General features: G+C 52.6%; 1 protein-coding gene across 1 annotated transcript; it reads right to left on the bottom strand.

Annotated features, from left to right (window-relative positions):
- Positions 1 to 12534, bottom strand: LOC114887383 (tumor necrosis factor receptor superfamily member 22-like). Its single transcript, XM_029209053.1, has 10 exons — positions 12436 to 12534; positions 11567 to 11654; positions 10514 to 10642; positions 8900 to 9014; positions 7339 to 7418; positions 2642 to 2740; positions 2242 to 2280; positions 2105 to 2130; positions 1012 to 1311; positions 1 to 281 (listed from the first exon to the last, which is right to left on the bottom strand). The coding sequence occupies exons 1-10, from the start codon at positions 12487 to 12489 to the stop codon at positions 246 to 248; spliced, it is 966 nt and encodes a 321-aa protein (XP_029064886.1). The 5' UTR covers positions 12490 to 12534; the 3' UTR covers positions 1 to 245.
- Between the last annotated feature and the right edge of the window lie 1358 nt (positions 12535 to 13892).

Here is a 13892-nt window from a genome sequence, read left to right as displayed (position 1 = left end):
ACAAGGAATACTTTATTCGGAAAGCCGGCAGACCGAGAAGATGGCAGACTTATGTCTCAAAATAACCACCTTATCGGAGTCTGGGTGCCATTTTCTTCTATAGAATCAGACAGGGAAGTAAAGTAAAAAGGCAGAATAGAGAGGGAGAGGCGGTGGGGAAGTAAAGTAAAGAGGACCGTCGGTCTTGCAAATCATCTCCTGGAACTGAGGAGGGGATGCATTAATTTCTTCTTTCTTGCAGCCATTCACAGGTGGGCGGGGTCAGATTGTCTCCCTGTGAGCTGAACAGAGGCACTTTAGTTTAATGTTCAGGCAGAGGGGCAGGGTTCCCCGAGGCAGGCCATTATGGATGATTGTAATAATAAAAGCAATGAAAAGCAATGGCTAAAGTCAAAGAAACAGATCCAACATGGAGTCAGAATTGGCTCTTCCCTGTTACACCCTCAGACAGCAGGTAGGGTTGGGGAAGGTTATGGGTTGAACTGTGTCCCCGCAAAGGTTCTGAAGTCCTCCCAGTACCTGTGACTGTGACCGTACTTGGAAACAGCATTGTTGCTCACGATCAAGTTAAGATGAGGTCACTAGGGTGGCCTCTAATCCAATATGACTGGGGTCCTTATAAAAAGGGGAAATTTGGAGAGGGACTCACACACAGGGAGAAGGCCACGTGAAGATGAAGGTAGAGATGGGGGGATGCTCCTCCAAGCCAAGGAACCTCAGATTGCCGGAAACCACCAGAAGCTGGGAGAGGCCTGGACCAGATTCCCCCTCACAGCCCTCGGCGGGAAGTGACCCTGCCGACACCTTGATCTCCAACTTCCAGCCTCCAGAACCATGAGACAATAAAAGTCTGATGTTTAAACACCCTCCTCCCTGCCCCTGGGCTGTGGGACTTTGTTATATCAGCCTCAGGAAACTCAGACAAGAACTCTGCAAGAGCGCCACACACAGCCCTGCACTCAGCGAGCAGGGGCTTGGTCATCATTCAGACCCTCCCAACGGTCCACTTACCTGCTCCAGGCTGTGGAGGGAAGGGGACACCTCTGCTTGGCCTGGGGGCCTGGGGGTCTCGGGAGCTTGAGTCTGTTGTAGTGTCTGCTCTGGGGCTGCTGGACTTCCTTTGGCCCCCAGCTCCTGTAGCTCAAGGATTTCCCCAGCGTCCTTGGAGGGTCCCGGGTGAGTCCTGGCCTCGGGCGCCAGGGCTGAGTCCTCTACCTCCAACATCGGCCTGGTCTCCACACCAGGGGCTGGTTGGCCCCTCTCAAGGTCCATGGGCATCTGCATCTCCTTGGGCTGGCTGCTTCTAGGTGACTAAAGAACAAAGTCGTTTCTTCTGGTGACAGGAGCCTGCAGGACAGGCCCTTTCCAAGCCACTTTTAGGAAAAGAAATGCCAACTGTCTGACAGGTAAGCAAGGCCTGTGCAATTTTCGAGAGGAACACTGCACAGGGTCAGGTCCCTGCTCTGCCACCGACTCCTCGGGGGATCCCAAGAGAAGCCTGTGGTGGGTTGAATGGTGGGCACCCAAGGATAGACCCACATCCTAATCCCTAGTACTTGTGAATGGGACCTATTTAGAAATAGGGTCTCTTCAGCCGAGGTCATACTGGATAAGAGTGGGACCGGTATCCTATGACTAGTGCCCTTAAAAGGAGAGAGATTCAGAGACACACGGGGAGAGGCTGTGTGAAAACAGCAGAAATTGGAGTGACGCGCCCATAAGCCAAGGAGTGCCAAGCAAGTCCAGCCCCAAACAGGGGAAGCGAGGAAGGACCTGCCCCTAGAGCCCCGAGGGGACCAAACCCGCCAACCCCTTGACTTCGGATCTCTGGCCTCCAGAACTGTGGGGCAGTAAGCTCGTAATGTTTTAAGCCCCCCGTCTATGGGGATCTGTCTCAGCAGCCCTGGGATACCAAAGAAAGCCTTTTGTCCCCTGTGCCTCAGCAGAATTTAAATCTTCCAGCACAGATGTTCCAGGGCTCTGCTAAGGGGGGCGTAGACACCACTGCACAGGCTAAATGTGGACGCAGCGGGGAAGGCCTGGGGCTGTCCCCCACCCCTCCACCTCCTGGGGCTTCACTGGACAAATCCCAGGGGATACTTACAGGGCTGCCTGGCTCCTTTGGATTTTCTGCAAATCAAAAAGAAGAGAAAGAACAGAAAACAATTGATATTAACTATTACAGCAACTTCTGTGAGGAGAGGAAATGCCTCGAATTCACAGTCAAGAAAGTGGACTTACGTTTCCCAAAACCGACAACCGACTGGAAAAAACACGCAGCTGGGAAAACACAGGAGGGGCACTTACTTGGTAAGCTTCCCCAGCACCCAGGGACCGCCTCCTCCAAGACCCCCTGGCTGGAGCTGCACCCGTCTCTCCTGGCTTCCCGGCCCCCGGCGCCCTGGACACCTGTCCCCAGCAGCTGCCCTGCGATTTTGGTCTCAAGCCCTGCACGTCGGGGAGCACGCCGCGGGCGGCTCCGAGCCCAGACACATGCAGGGCCCCCGAGATGGAAAGTGAGCAGAGCTGTGTTCAAACGAGAGGCTCCCGTCAGGAACCACTGACCCCAGGCCCCCACTTCTGAGCTCCTGGTGCCCTTGCTGACCTGGTTTCCTCAAGGATCAACGTGACTCTGCTTTACCTCTTCTTCTATAGCGGCGAGTGATGGCGGTGATGATGGCCGTGACGATGGAAAGGACCACAGTCGCAGCAAGGAGGATCCACGCCCACTTTAGGTTTCCTGCAAGGAGGCAAAACAGAGAATGCTGTCGCAGTGCCAGGCACGCTTACCCCATCCAAGTGACGTGCAGCTCTTGGGCGTGGTGGCAGCACCGCCATTCCCCAGGCCCCGAAGTGCTCCCTTGACGACTGTCGCCACGAGCCTCCCCGGCAGGAGGCACGACAGGCTCCTCCTTCCTGCTCAGACGGGACCTGGGCTCAGAGGCCCTGGGCTGTTGCTCTCATCCTTGGAAGCAGCAGGAGGTCTGACCGGCCAGCAGAGCAGCAAGAGGCCCTGGCATCCCGGGACGGGGCTCAGGTGTGAGTGGTCGCAGCTGCGGGATTTACTACAGGGCCAGCGGCAGGCAGAGCCCGGAGGAGGCTGGGAGGAGGGAGGGGATGGCCAGTCCTCATGGCAGTAGGGCTGGGCCACGCTGGCCCAAGGGACAGGGCAGGGTCCACCCTGGGGAGACCTCTGGCGTGACCACTGGGGTGTCTCCGTCTCACCCTGCTGAGCTCCCAGCGCCGACAGGAGCCGTGGACGCACAGACACGGGGGGCGGGGCGGGCCCATCAGAGCCGTGGACGCTCGGCCACCCTGATGCAATCTGTCCCCCAGGACAGAGGAGGGAGGAGCGAGTCTTTCCCGTGTTGCCACTGTTCTGCTTAAAGGCTCTTCTTTATTCTCTGATCAGGCCCTTCCTCATTCTGCCTTCTGTTCTGGTGTTTTAATAGCCTTTAAAAGTGTTTGCGGGTTATAGAGGGAACCTACCTCAACATAATAAAGGCCATATACGAGAAACCCACAGCAAACATCATACTCAATGCTGAAAAGCTGAAAGCATTTCCTCTAAGATCAGGAAGGCGACAAGGATGCCCACTCTCGCCACTATTATTCAACAAAGTCTTGGAAGTCCTCACCACGGCATTCAGAGAAGAAAAAGAAATAAAAATTGGAAAGGAAGAAATAAAACTGTCACTGTTTGCAGATGACATGATACTATACATAGAAAACCCTAAAGATGCCACCAGAAAACTACTAGAGCTAATCAATGAATTCGGTAAAGTTGTAGGATACAAAATAAATATACCGAAATCTCTTGCATTCCTATACACCAACAATGAAAGATCAGAAAGAGAAATCAAGGAAACAATCCCATTTACCATCACATCTAAAAGAATAAAGTACCTAGGGATAAGGAGGCAAAAGATCTGTATTCAGAAAACTATAAGATGCTGATGAAAGAAATCAAAGATGACACAAACAGATGGACAGATACACCATGTTCTTGGATTGGAAGAATCAATATTGTGAAAATGATTATACTACCCAAAGCAATCTACAGATTCAATGCAATCCCTATCAAATTGCCAGTGGCATTTTTCACAGAACTAGAAGAAAAATTTTTACAATGTACACGGAAACACGAAAGACCCCGAACAGCCAAAGTAATCTTGAGAAAGAAAAATGGAGCTGGAGGAATCAGGCTTCCTGACTTCAGACTATACCACAAAGCTACAGTAATCAAGACAGTATGGTACTGGCACAAAAACAGAATTATAGATCGATGGAACAGGATTGAAAGGGCAGAGAAAAACCCACGCACCCATGGTCACCTAATCTATGGCAGAGGAGTCAAGAATATGCAATGGAGAAAAGACAGCCTCTTCAATAAGGGGTGCTGGGAAAACTGGACAGCTACACGGAAAAGAATGAAAGTAGAAAACTCTCTAACACCATACACAAAAATAAACTCAAAATGGATTAAAGACCTAAATGTAAGGCCAGATACTATAAAACCCTTAGAGGAAAACACAGGCAGAACACTCCTTGACGTACATCACAGTAAGATCTTTTTTGAGCCACCTCCTACAGTAATGAAAATAAAAACAAAAATAAACAAATGGGACCTACTTAAACTGAAAAGCTTTTGCCCAGCAAAGGAAACCATAAACATAACAAGAAGACAACCCTCAGAATGGGAGAAAATATTTGTAAATGAATCATCGGACAAAGGATTAATCTCCAAAATATATAAACAGCTCATGCAACTCAATATTAAAAAAACAAACAACCCAGTCGAAAAATGGGTGGAAGATCTAAATAGACATTTCTCCAAAGAAGACATACAGGTGGCTAAAAGCATATGAAAAGATGCTCAACATCACTAATTATTAGAGAAATGCAAATCAGAACTACAGTGGGGTATCACCTCACACCAGTTAGAATGGGCATCCTCAGAAAATCTACAAACAACAAGTGCTGGAGAGGGTGTGGAGAAAAGGGAACCCTCTTGCACTGTTGGTGGGAACGTAAACTGGTACAGCCATATTGGAGAACAGTATGGAGGTTCCTTAAAAAACTAAAAATAGAACTACCATACGATCCAGCAAACTCGTTCCTGGGCATATATCTGAAGAAAACCATAATTCAAAAAGACACATGCACCCCAGTATTCGCTGCAGCACTATTCACAATAGCCAGGGCATGGAAGCAACCTAAGTGTCCTTCAGCAGATGAATGGATAGAGAAGATGTGGTACATATACAATGGAACATTACTCAGCCATAAAAGAGAACGAAATAATGCCACTTGCAGCAACATGGATGGATTTAGAGATTGTCATACTGAGTGAAGTAAGTCAGACAGAGAACGACAAATACCATATGACATCACTCATATGTGGAATCTAAAAAAAGGGTACAAATGAACTTACGTACAAAACAGAAAGAGAGTTACAGATGCAGAAATCAAACTTATGGTTACCAGGGTGCAGGAGGGGGGAGGGATAAATTGGGAGACTGGGATTGACATATACACACCACTATATATAAGGTAGATAAACAGCAAGGACCTACTGTACAGCACAGGGAACTCTACTCAATACTCTGTAATGCCCTATACGGGAAAAGAATCTAAAAAAGAGTGGATATATGTATATGTATAGCTGATTCACTTTGCTGCACACCTGAAACTAACACAACATTGTAAATCAACTATACTCCAGTAAAAATTTAAAGAAAAAAGGTCCTTGCATGTTATTTAAAACAGAAGGAAACTGACAAGCTGATTTTTAAATCTCAGTGGATGTGCTGAGTCCAAGGGTGGCCTGACGACCCTGTGGAAGGAGGCAAGGGGGACTTCAGCTCCAATGTCAAGGCTGGCAGGAAAGTGGCACTGGCCCCAGAACAGACAGACAGGAAGCCCAGATGGACACGGCGCTCAGTTATGACCAAGTAACACTGAGGGCGGGGAAGGGATCGTCTTCAAAACACAAAACGGGGTAGTCGATATGTGCAGTGGGAAAACATACACTGAACCTAGACCCCTACCTCACACCTCGCAAAACACCAATTCCAGGTTCGTGTAGGGTGAAAAAGAGAAAGGTAAGACCACGAAGCTGCTGGCAGGTCACAGAGCAGAATACTTTCTCCGGGTGAGCAAAGATTTCTCACCCGGGAGAGGAAGAGTACCAAACATAGAGGAAAACAGCCACAAACTTGACCTCATTAAAATGAAGGACCTCTGTCCACAAGAGACCCCATAAAGCGAGTAAAAAGGCACCCTCGGGGGCAGAGGTGGGTGCAGATATCCGATACAAAGGGCTTGTATCCCAAGCTTATAAATAATAACCAATGTTTATAAATAATCATCAAAAATAAGAAAATGAAAACCCCAGACAACCGAATATAAAAATGGGCAAGACATCTTCAGGGACCTGGATGGACCTAGAGATGATCACATGAAGTGAAGTAAGTCAGGCAGAGAATGACAAATACCGCATGAAATCACTTATGTGTGGAATCTAAAAATATGACACAAATGAACATGTTTAGTAAACAGAGGCAGACTCACAGATGTAGAAAACAAACTTATGATTGCCAAAGGGTAAGGGGGGATGAGGGGGAGATAAATTAGGAGTTTGGGATTAACAGATACACACTACTATATATAAAATAGACCAACAACAAGGTCCTACTGTATAGCCCAGGGAACTTTATTCAGTATCCTGGGATAAACCATAATGGAAAAGAATCTGAAAAGGAATATGTGTATGTATATATATATATAAAACTGAATCACTGCTGTACACCAGAAACTAACACAATATTGTAAATCAACTATACTTCAATAATAAAAAAAAAGAATGGGGCTTCCCTGGTGGCGCAGTGGTTGAGAGTCCGCCTGCCGATGCAGGGGACGCGGGTTCATGCCCCGGTCCGGGAAGATCCCACATGCCGCGGAGCGGCTGGGCCCGTGAGCCATGGCCGCTGAGCCTGCGCTCCGCAACGGGAGAGGCCGCGACAGTGAGAGGCCCGCGTGCCGCAAAAAAAAAAAAAAAAAAAAAAAAAAAATAGTGCCTGACCCGACACGGCCCCAACATGGGGACAAGGATGGCAGAGCCACCGCTTGTCCCCAAGGATTCTATTTGTTTACTCAAGACAGGAGTGTATGAACGGTGACCCATGGGCCAAGTCCTGCCCACTGCTATAAATAAAGTTTTATTCACACACAGCCAAGCAACAGCAGCAGAGTTGAATTGTGACAACAGGGACCTTAGGGCCCACAGAGCCTCAACTTTTTACTTTTATGGATTTAAGAGACAGAATCAGACCGTACCAGCCTCTGGATGAATTTTTAAGGCACAAACTGTATCCCTTGTGGCGTTGCAGGGTTGAAGGATGGTGCTGTCTTCACACCTGAGAGGAAGAATAAAGAAACCCTGAGCATTACTTCTCCCCGCCCAGGCCCAGCCCAAAGCATCCTTCTTAAAACCCACCCGTCAGGGGTTCGAGGGACCAGCCCCAGGTCCTGTGCTGCCCCACCAGGCTTCAGGCCATCAGTATCTGGCATTTCCTGGGCTATCTGGCCCAAATTGGCTCAATGGGAATAAAGCTTGGGGATTCTCTGATATATAGGGGAGGGGCCTCCCTCTGTCTCTGTTCCCGGATAGAGATGTGCGTGGCTATGAGGACTGGACCTGCTGTAGCCGTATCTCTACCAAGAGGGAAGTCAGCCTAAAGATGAAGCTCATGGAGAAGGGGACAGGCAAGCAAGTCCAGAGAAGCCAGAGCCCTGATCAGACCAGACCTGAGGGCAGTCCTTACTCTGGACTTGTCCGGTCCCCAAGCCAACAGTTCAACACGGTCTGAGTTGTATTTAAGAGTCTACAAACGTGAGCGATTTTACACGTGGCTTTACCGCTGTAAGTGTCTTCCCCAAAGTCCCCCCAGTATCTGTGCCCACTCGAAACCACAGAATGGGACCTTATTTGGAAATGCGGTCTCTGCAGACGTAATCGTGTTAAGATGGGGTCATACTGGATCAGGGTGGACCTGAATCGATGACCAGCGTCCTTACAAGAAGGAAATTGTATGCAGGCAGAGAGAAGGCCACGTGAAGATGCAGATACACAAAAGCGCACAGGGAGAAGACCACTCGGAGGTGGAAGCAGAGATTGAAGTGATGCGTCTACAAGCCAAGGAGCGCCAAGGACTGCCGGCAACATGGAAAGCTGAGGGAGCGAGGGAAATTCCTCCCTGAGAGTCTTCGGAGGGAGCACGGCTGCTGACACCTTGATTTCGGACTTCTGGTGTCCAGAACCGTGAAAGAATACATTTCTGTTGTTTATTAAAAGCCACCCACTTGTGGTGCTTTGTTACAGCAGCCCCAGGAGACTCTTACCGTGACAGTGGGCATCCCACCCTGCCTCAGGGCGTGGTACTGCCGTCCTCTCTGCCTGGAGCTTCCTCCCTCCCTCCCTCACGGGGCATCTGCTCTAGAGAGCTGTCTCTAGCATCCCCTCTGTCCCTCATGGGCTTGTCACTGTATAGGTGTTGGGATGGTCTCCACCATGGCTGGGGGCGCCAGGCCTGCCATAAGACCTGCAGGCCACAGCGGGGCTCATGATCACACCTGAAGGAAGGAAGGAAGGAAGGAAGGAATGAGCACTGACTCCAGTCCGTCACCAGGTGGAAACATCCAGGTGACTTGTCTGACTTAATTTCAGGACACCTCTGTGGGGCAGGTGCTACCATTAGCCCCATTTTACACATGGGAAAACGGAGGCTCTGGGAAGGGGGCGGAAGAATAAGTGACCCAAAGCCAAACAGGCAGTGAATGGAGGAAGGGAACCCATGCCCAGGCCTGTTTGTTCAGCTCACACACCCCAGGCCAACACCTTTTACACCGGAAGCAGCTCTCTGTGCAGTCCATGGAGTCGCAGTAGAAGTTGCCCTGCTTGCACTGGCATAGCCGGTCGCTAGTTGGGAAGCATTCAGTCACCACCTCCTGATCTGCTGGAGGGAAGGCCAAGGGTCAGTCACAGGGGCCTGGACTCTGTCCTGCCCATGCCGGCCACGTCCAGGTTCGTAGTCAAAGCCTCAGAATCTTCACCCCCCCTCCTTCCCCAGCAGGGATGGAGACAGGGACCAGCCAGACCTCATCCCCTGCATCTGGAGTGTCTGTGGAGGGGCCCGTGGGTGGCCCTGCAATCTGGGCTGGGGCACAGGGCCAACTGCTCAGAAACACCCCCAAATCATTCTGTCCATCTCGTTTGCCCCACAAAGATCAGAAGAGCACTACTCAGTGTGGACACTGAACGGTCTCTCCCAGCATCACTGGGGGATTCCGCCTTTCGCCTGTGACGGGCTCGCTCATGGGGCCACACCCCACATTTCACATCTACGGGGCTATTTTCACGGGGCCCACTGTCCACCCCCACGTGAATATCACACTGCTGAACTGTCTCTCTGTACAGAGTCCTAGTACTTGGGGGAGCCAGTGTGCTATCTTGTTTTCCTCCTTTAGGAAAGAAGGAAGTTGTTTTGGCAACTGTCAGCATAGCCAGTTTTATGAAATCTCCTATTGGGATAGTTTACTTTTTAAAAATAAAAATTGTATCTACTTAAGGGGTATGGCATGATAAGTTGATACATTCTGTTGGGATTTTCATTGGGAATGCACTAAATCTAAGAACCATTCCTGGGAAAACTGATATTTTTAAAACACCGAGGGAGTTCCCTATCTGTCCAGTGGTTAGGACGCTGCGCTGTCACTGCTGTGGCCCAGGTTCAGTTCCTGGTCAGGAACTAAGATTCTGCAAGTTACACCGTGTGGCCCAAAAAACCCCCCAACAAAATGTTGAGCCTTCCTGCTTACTATCTTGTGGTATTCCTCTCCATATTTAGATTTCCTTAAATGTTGTTTGTTCACTTACACATTTACACATGCTTTGCTAGATTTATTCCAAAGAATCTTGTTTGTTTGGGGGTTTTTTTGCTAATGGAAGTGGTATTTTTCAATTACATTTTAAAAAACAATGTCACCGATATACAGAGATTTGGAAGAACTTCTGTATATCATCCTTATACATAGCAACTCTGAAATCCTAATGACCTGTAGGTTGATTCTTTAGCCAATACACACAGCATCATGATAAAAACAAGCACTTCGGGGCTTCCCTGGTGGCGCAGTGGTTGAGAGTCCGCCTGCCGATGCAGGGGACGCGGGTTCGTGCCCCGGTCCGGGAAGATCCCACATGCCGCAGAGCGGCTGGGCCCATGAGCCATGGCCACTGAGCCTGCGCGTCCGGAGCCCGTGCTCCACAACGGGAGAGGCCACAGCGGTGAGAGGCCCGCGTACCGCAAAAAAACAAAACAAAACAAAAACCAAGCACTTTGTGATGTCTGCTCTAGCAGCCCCATCCCCGTGTTCCTCTGTGATAATTTCCTTTGGTGAGGTTCCCACAGGGCCAGTCGACAGGGGCACGTTGCCTGGACGGCAGCCCACTCACCCTCCCGGCACTGGGAACACGGCACGCAGCTGCTCTCCTCACTGGGGTGGGCCCGGAAGGTTCCAGACTCGCACTCCCTGCATTCTCCAACGCTGTGGTCCTGGTCTATGTATTTGCTGACGTAGTAGCCTGTGGCAGGTGGTACACGGAGGGGAGGTGGGTGTCCAGGGCTGTCCTGCTCTGCCGCAGACCCTGCCTGGTCTCTGAGGCCTCTGCATGAGGAGGTCCCAAGGTACCTGGAGGCCAGACGCCCTGCACAGTACCCACCCCTCTCCTCCCGTCTCCTTGGAACATTCTGGACTGATCCGAGGCCACAGGTATCCCAGAAACCGGGGACCTGAATTGTCCCTTGGCTTTTACTGATGACATGCAGTATGTGGATGCTGGGCAGAGGTCACAAGATTTCATGTTGGACCAACTGTGTCCCTTTCTTTCCTACATGTGGTTCATGTAGGTGTGCGTGTGAATGCATGGATGTGTGTGTATAGATGTATGTAGTGTGTGTACTGGTGGGTGTGCGCGGGTGTGTGTGGGGAGGATATGGGGCTGAGTGTCCAGGTTTTGGGTGTTTGGTCTCTGAACCAGGAGCCCCGGAAGGCACACTTTCCCGGATAAAATGAGGCACGTGTACAGGTGTGTGTGAGTGGACGATGCCCATGGTGATGGTACAGGTGTGTGGCTGGACCCTTACAAGAGGAGGCCGTGAAGGGACTTTCATTGATCACGTGGGCACACCCGTCTGAGTGTGGATGGGGTGCGGGTGGGAAGGTGGGCGTGTCCAGCCTGGGCATGGGCCACCACTTCTGTCCTCCAAGCCCTGCTGAACTCACCTCACCCATCTCAAAACAAGCACACACCACTCTGTTCACACGAGAGCCCCCAAGGTGGGTGCAGAGGTGGGGCACTGGGCAGCTGCCCAGGAGAGGCCCTCCCACCCACAGACAGCCAGGTACTCCCCACAGGCAGCCCCCAGCTCTGCTCGAAGGGACTGCGGCCTCCCTCCTCCCAGGCAGGGTCTGCCCCGGAAGGCTCTGGAAGTGGTCCCAGACTCACCAGCCGGGCAGAGTTTGCTGCAGCGGCAAAGGCTGGTAACCTCATACTCCCCCGGGTTACACCGGGTCTCCCCGGTTGCCATGGTCACCTTCAATCAGAAAGAGATTGGCATTATCAAAAGATGCCTCTGCTCCTGATGGACGCAGACACCGAGACCCCTGAGCAAGGAGTGGCAGTCACCCCCCAACCCGGAGCACTGCCTCCCTCGTGGAAGTGGGCTTCCTCGGGGGAGCATCTCCATGCTGTTCCACTCGCGATACAGAGCAGTAATATTTGGGGGGAATATGTTCTTTAGTTCCCAAATGCATGTGGATTTGTTGACTACTTCGATGGTGGGCGCCTATTTTATTTGCATGGCCAGAACTAGACCCTTTGTGGTAGTAAACCTTTGGAATTTAGTATTTGATTTTTTTCTAGTCTATAGTCAATTGTTTCACCTGTTGCATATAGACTGTGTTAAGAAAGGATATTGTCTATGGGTGGGGAACGGGGATCTGAGTGTGTATGTGTATCTGAATGTGTACATCTTTGTATTATATATTTGAATGTACACACACACACACACACACACACACACACACAGCCCCCCCCCCGCAGCCCCGGCCCTCCGCAGTCCCGTCCCTCGCATGCCCCGCCCCTTCCACTGGGGCTCCCCGCGCTCAGTCACCAAGGATGTGCAGCGGGCTCGGCCCCGCCTGCTGGGCCTTTGGGTGCAGGAAACTTCCCGTTGAGACCTGCTCGGGATGGGAATCCGGGTGCGGGATGTCCCGCCGCCCGGGTCATCCTCGCTCCGGACGCGCGCCCAAGCCACAGCCCCCTTCCCGTTCTCAGACTCCTCCCTTCCCCGAGCCCCTCCGCCGCCGTCCCACCTGCGCCGCGAGCAGCAGCAGCACCGCCAGGACACCGCGCGCCCGGGGCTCCATCGCGACGCCTCTTCGGACGAGCTGACAACTGCGGTCACACTTCCAAGCCAGGCTACCCGTCGACCCCCGGGCCCCATTCACTGAGGAGTTTCTGACTTCACAGCCAATCGGAGGGGAGCTTCTGACCAAAGTACCCAATCGGAGCGGACGGCCTTCCCCTCGCCCCACCCACGGGCTCCGCCTCCCAGTTGCCGCGCCTCCCTGCTGGAAGCGGTACTTTCCGCTTCCCCGAATTCCCGTAGGTCGGCCCCGCGGAGAAGATGCCTAGGACCGGTGGTCCTAGACTCACGTTTCGGCCCTGCCCGTCCCTGGCCCCCGCGCCTCCCGCCTCAGATGCCGAGGTCTTCAGCCCAGGCCGTCGCCGCGCCGGGGCCACCGATGGGCTTCGGGCTTCGGCGCCCCCGGGACGGCCATTCCCGGCCCTCCCCCCAAGTTTAACTTGTTGCCCAGTCGCTTCCGAGGGGGCGGGGAGGGCAGGGTGTATGCACAGCCCCCGCTGCAAAGGAAAGGACGGAGCGCCTCGCTTGCCGCGCCCCCCTCCCCAGCCCCTCCTGGGCGAGCACGCTGCCGACCGCCGGTCCCCCCTCACCCGCCCCTCCTGCGCCCTCGGCCCCAGATGCCCCAGGGGCTCCGACCTGGGCTCGGGTGGCCGCCGCACACCGAGCGTCTGTCTCTCCCTCCCCGCCTCAGCCCACAGCATCTTTTGAGCTGCCCGCGGGAGCGACGTTGATGAGGGAGGCGGGTGAGGTGGATGAGAGGGATTCAAGGGGAGGAGACCCTTCCTTCGTGGGGAGAGCAGGATGCAGCCCAGGCACATCCACAGGGAGCTTCGCGCCCCTTCATCTCCTCAACCTCCTCCAACGTCCCCCGCCCCCACCCGGAATCCCGTACTCCAGGGGCCCCTCTCAGCTGCTTGAGTCTCTCTGCCCTGTCCGGGACCCAGGTCGCTTCTGCTAGAAGTTCTTCCTACTAGAGGTTGCTGGCTGTTCACCCAAGGAGGTGACAAGGTGAGGTGACTGTCACCGTGTCCCCAGGAAGTGCATCTCCTCAGCCTCTCTCTTTGCTGCTCTGAGTCTCCTAGAGGGTGAGGTGGGGCACCCGCACAGGCCCTCCTGAGCCTCCACTCTCCTAGTCCAGCTGCAACATCCTCGTCCCGCCCAGATGCCCTGGGAGCCAAGCCAGGCACACTGTCAGTGGGGCGGGGAAATGGGTGCTGAGTGGACGTGAGGGTGGGAGGCCCAGCTCTGGACCCTACATCATTCTAGATTTAACCACCAGCATCTGGACACCCAAGAGTTGGCTGATGGACCCTGAAACCACGTCCAGGTTTTTAGTGCACGGAGGGGCTGCGTGATGCCCTTGCAGCCACCCCTCTGGGCATTGGCCACCTGTTCCCCTGGGAC

This window comes from Monodon monoceros, unplaced genomic scaffold (assembly GCF_005190385.1).
Source record: "Monodon monoceros isolate NGI ecotype Baffin Bay Population unplaced genomic scaffold, NGI_Narwhal_1 Super_Scaffold_7, whole genome shotgun sequence".
Taxonomy (NCBI): Eukaryota; Metazoa; Chordata; class Mammalia; order Artiodactyla; family Monodontidae; genus Monodon; species Monodon monoceros.
This window is presented reverse-complemented; position numbering and strand designations above follow the sequence as displayed.

Coding starts and splice junctions, on each gene's coding strand:
- LOC114887383 (XM_029209053.1), bottom strand. CDS start 12,489: ATGGAGCCCCGGGCGCGCGGTGTCCTGGCGGTGCTGCTGCTGCTCGCG. Junction 7,419..8,899: donor AGCTGCTTCCGGTGTAAAAG/GTGTTGGCCTGG, acceptor TCTTCCTCTCAG/GTGTGAAGACAGCACCATCC. Junction 282..1,011: donor CCCTCCACAGCCTGGAGCAG/GTAAGTGGACCG, acceptor GCCTCTGTTCAG/CTCACAGGGAGACAATCTGA.